The sequence below is a fragment of the Pinus tabuliformis genome, chromosome Q (assembly GCF_031772625.1).
Source record: "Pinus tabuliformis cultivar Carrire ecotype Pingquan chromosome Q, CPIR1, whole genome shotgun sequence".
In the NCBI taxonomy this organism is placed as follows: domain Eukaryota; kingdom Viridiplantae; phylum Streptophyta; class Pinopsida; order Pinales; family Pinaceae; genus Pinus; species Pinus tabuliformis.
In genome coordinates this window covers 3708626-3712942 of record NC_142296.1, presented here as the reverse complement: position 1 = coordinate 3712942, position 4317 = coordinate 3708626, and the positions used below count along the sequence as shown (strand labels likewise).

The window sequence follows — 4317 nt, the reverse complement described above, 5'->3', positions numbered from 1 at the left end:
GAAAAGACGATTTTAAATAAAAATTCACTAGTGGTAGATTTCCAAAAAAACATCGTTTAGAGACTCAAAATGGCTCCGGAAGTTTAGGACCCCAAAAACTGCTAAAAAATAGTATATATATATATATATATATATGACTCCAAATATATATGTGTATCATGGGATGAAATTAATTTTTATCCGAACAAAAATAGTAAAAATCTACATACTTGAAATGACAATTGGCAATTAATTTTTTCAACGATTTTTTGAAGTATATGCAAATGATACACCGACCTTTCGCTCGCAGTACATATAAATTTCGTTCTGCCCCTGCTCTACATGATTAGGTGATGGGTGAGCAGATTAGGTAAGGCATCACAGTCAACATGTTGGAGAAACCAACAAAAAAAGGGTATCCTGCGTGGGCGTAAAACCTCTATATAAACTGAACGGTAGTGAAGGGTTCCACCGTATAGAGTTTGGTTCGTCAAATTTTATTTGTCCATTGAGGTAGCAGCAATGGATTTAATATCTGTCTTACCGTCGGCTTCCAAATCGTGTGTGTGCCTGCACAAACCCTTGAGTAGTTGTACTCATAAGCTTAAGCCTTTCTGCAAAACAATCCGGATTCTTGGAATGCCGAGGCGATGGAAATTTGCCAGGCCGTCCATGAGTCTGAGTACCGTACATGCATCTGATGATGATATACAAAGACGCACGGGCGGTTATCATTCCAACCTCTGGAACGATGATGTCATACAGTTTCTGTCAACGCCTTATGGGGTAATTCGCTTTATATCTCTGCTACTTGTGCATAATATTTTGATCCTTAATTAGAATACATACAATAATATTATTATCTCCTCCGATTTACATATGCTTAGGAACTCGCTTACCGTGAACGTGCTGAGAGACTGATTGATGAAGTAAGGAACATATTCAGTTCGATGTCATTGGAAGATGGAGAATTAAGTGATCTGATCATTCAACGCCTTTGGATGGTCGATAACGTTGAACGTTTGGGGATCGATAGGCATTTCAAAAATGAGATCAAATCAGCGCTTGATTATGTTTACAGGTCATTCACTGTAACGGTACCTTTATTTATTAATGTTTTGCATATGGAATACATTTAATTATTTCATATGGAATATGGTAAATCATATTGGTTTGGTTAGATTCCTTTTTTTTTTTAAACCATTAAATTATATTAATGGTGTTAGAGATTTTCAAAATAACACTGTATTGCCCGTTACTAAACTGAACATACTGTACTGAACTGAACTGAACATGATGTTTGGAGTGCAGTTACTGGAGCGAAAAAGGCATTGGATGTGGGACAAAAAGTATTATTACTAATCTCAATTCAACTGCCTTGGGCTTTCGAACTCTTCGATTACACGGATACCCTGTTTCTGCAGGTATTTACTCACGTCGCAGTGGAAATATTGTGATCTTGTAACATTAATTTTAATGTTTTTGGAAAATAGTTTCGATAAATCATTGTTTTTACTGATTAATTTCAAGTAATTGTATCTTTTATTAAACTACTTAAATCTTAGTGAACATTAATAATCATTCACTTTTTATTGAACGTCCATAACTAATTTTATTTTATTTTTATTTCAGACGTTTTGAAACATTTCAGAAACCAAATTGGGCAGTTTGTATCATGTCCCAGTGAGACAGAGGAAGAGATAAGAAGCATTGTCAATTTATATCGGGCTTCCCTCATTGCCTTTCCCGGTGAGAAAGTTATGGAAGAGGCAGAAAGCTTCTCAGAGAAATATTTAAAGGAAACTCTGCAAAAGATTCCGGACTGCAGTCTTTCACGAGAGGTGATCACTATTATTAATATTAATATTATATACCTGCTCATTGATTCACACATGAGACCACTTTTGTTTGTTTCGTTATATCTTTTACTGTTTCAATTTGCAGATAGGGGACGTTTTGGAACATGGTTGGCACACAAATTTGCCGCGATTCGAAGCAAGGAATTACATCGACGTCTTCGGACAGGACACTAAGAATATGTATGGCTAGTTGACTGTTTGATAATGTTTTGCTAAATTTTTTATTATTTTATTTTCGATGTATGTATTTTTAACGGATACAGGGAGTCAAATAGGAAGACGGAGAAACTCTTGGAACTTGCGAAACTGGAGTTCAACATCTTTCAATCCATACAGAAGACAGAGTTAGAGTCCCTCTTGAGGTGATGCGAAATGTGTGGATGAATATCTTCCTTACAATGGAAAAGAAGAAATGGATTGAGTAGTCCAATAAAGTAAAATCCGTGAAATTTGCATGTGCAGATGGTGGAATGATTCAGGTTCACCTCAGATTACCTTCACTCGACATCGCCACGTGGAGTACTACACTTTGGCTTCCTGCATCGCGTTTGAGCCTCAACATTCTGGATTCAGACTCGGCTTTGCGAAAACGTGTCATATTATCACTGTTCTCGACGATATGTACGACCTCTTCGGAACAGTTGACGAGCTCAAACTTTTCACAGCCGCAATTAAGAGGTGGTGATGATGAATCCAAAGAATTTTAGAAGAATATTTGCTTGCTTCTGCATTCACCCACTTGACCAATATTTGTGTGTATAATGACCAGATGGGATCCGTCGGCCACAGATTGCCTTCCACAATATATGAAAGGAATTTACATGATGGTTTACAACACCGTAAATGAAATGTCTGCGGAGGCACAGAAGGCTCAAGGCCGAGACACTCTCAACTATGCTCGACAGGCTGTATGGCCGCATACATTTATTTCCGGACCCGAAACAAACATTTCTTTACGTATTTCACTCGGTAGTTATTACTGAAGTTGCCTCTGTTTGCGTGTGTGCAGTGGGAGGATTATCTTGATTCGTATATGCAAGAAGCAAAGTGGATCGCCACTGGTTATCTGCCAACGTTCGAGGAATACTTCGAGAACGGGAAAGTTAGCTCTGGTCATCGCGTATCGGCATTGCAACCCATGCTGACGATGGACATCCCCTTTCCTCCTCACATCCTCAAGGAAGTTGACTTTCCATCCAACCTCAATGACTTGGCATGTGCCATACTTCGATTACGAGGTGATACCCGATGTTATCAGGTAACGTGGTATTCTGGTGGTATTCTGATGTGATGAGAATATTTTGAAATTTGATGGATAAGAATTAAATTTAATGATTTGATATGTATTATTTTTAGATTAAAAAGTGATAAGTGATATTATTAGATAACATGGTTGTTAAATGTTATTAAATAAAGTGGTTGTTATATATTCTAATAATAAATTTTGAAAATATTTTGAAATTTGATAAATAAAAATAAAGTTGAAATTAAAATTAATTATTTTAATATTTGGAATAAATTAGCGAGGGTCCAACCTTTTTCCACCCTTCTTCTACCTATGAAATTCCAGAAAATTTAAAACAATTACCATAAATCTTTATTAAAAGCTACGGTTAATTTTTGTTTTGGTTTTAAACTGTATAGTAATTGTATGGGCATGGTGATCACAGGAGGACAGGGCTCGTGGAGAAGAAACCTCGTGTATATCTTGTTATATGAAAGACAATCCTGGAGCAACAGAGGAAGATGCTCTTAATCATCTCAACGTCATGATCAGTGGCGTAATTAAAGAATTAAATTGGGAGCTTCTCAAACCCGAGAGCAGTGTGCCCATTTCTTCCAAGAAAATTACTTTTGACATTACCAGAGCTTTCCATTACGGTTACAAATACCGAGATGGCTACAGCGTTTCCAGCGTTGAAACAAAGAGTTTGGTGATGAGAACCCTCCTTGAACCTGTGCCTTTATAACCAAATCTAGAATTTACAAGAAGTTGATACTCTGTTTAGGTTAGCTAACTTAGGTCTATGATTTTACTGTTCAAGCTATGTTGTGGGTAAGATATCATATTACTGTTAAAAGTTGTAAATTTTAACACAACTGCATGTATCTCAGTGGTTATTGTTTCCCATAACCTTCTCCCAGATTTACAGTATTGATATGCAGGTCATTATATAAAACTGTGTCATTATGTCGTTAAATTTGTAGCTGTAATTCTTGAGTTTGTCTTTGAAAGCCGTGGAGTCTGAGGGGAGCACAACAGATTACAAGTAGTAATAAACTTAAATAATTACATATTTAATAAGAGTGAACATTACAACGTTGAAATTATATTTTTAATATAAGAGAAATAAATTTTGTTTGAATTGTATAGTTACTTTTTAATATGAAGATTAAAATTTGGATATTGTCTTCAAAGTTTTGATATACTTTAATATATATTTTTTATTTTTATTATAATAAAAACTTTAAATTATTG

General features: G+C 35.6%; 1 protein-coding gene across 3 annotated transcripts; it reads left to right on the top strand.

Annotated features, from left to right (window-relative positions):
- The first annotated feature begins 459 nt into the window (after positions 1-459).
- On the top strand, positions 460-4037 carry LOC149217986 ((-)-alpha-pinene synthase 1, chloroplastic-like). 3 transcript variants are annotated; one of them, XM_089383708.1, is made up of 10 exons: positions 460-765; positions 867-1060; positions 1291-1403; positions 1612-1820; positions 1924-2018; positions 2114-2200; positions 2301-2516; positions 2608-2746; positions 2848-3096; positions 3509-4037. In XM_089383708.1, exons 1-10 carry the CDS (start codon positions 502-504, stop codon positions 3806-3808), a joined length of 1866 nt encoding a protein of 621 aa, XP_089239834.1. In that variant the 5' UTR covers positions 460-501; the 3' UTR covers positions 3809-4037. The 3 variants fall into 3 exon arrangements, with proteins under 3 accessions (XP_089239834.1, XP_089239833.1, XP_089239835.1); XM_089383707.1 differs by having other exon boundaries at positions 2102-2200; XM_089383709.1 differs by having other exon boundaries at positions 2102-2200; positions 2848-3076; positions 3509-3738.
- Positions 4038-4317: the final 280 nt, after the last annotated feature.

Excerpts from the sequence above, each read along its gene's own strand:
- LOC149217986 (XM_089383707.1), top strand. The coding sequence starts at position 502 with ATGGATTTAATATCTGTCTTACCGTCGGCTTCCAAATCGTGTGTGTGC. Across the intron at positions 2,019-2,101 it reads GGACAGGACACTAAGAATAT|GGAGTCAAATAGGAAGACGG; the intron begins GTATGGCTAGTT and ends TAACGGATACAG. Across the intron at positions 2,517-2,607 it reads TTCACAGCCGCAATTAAGAG|ATGGGATCCGTCGGCCACAG; the intron begins GTGGTGATGATG and ends TATAATGACCAG.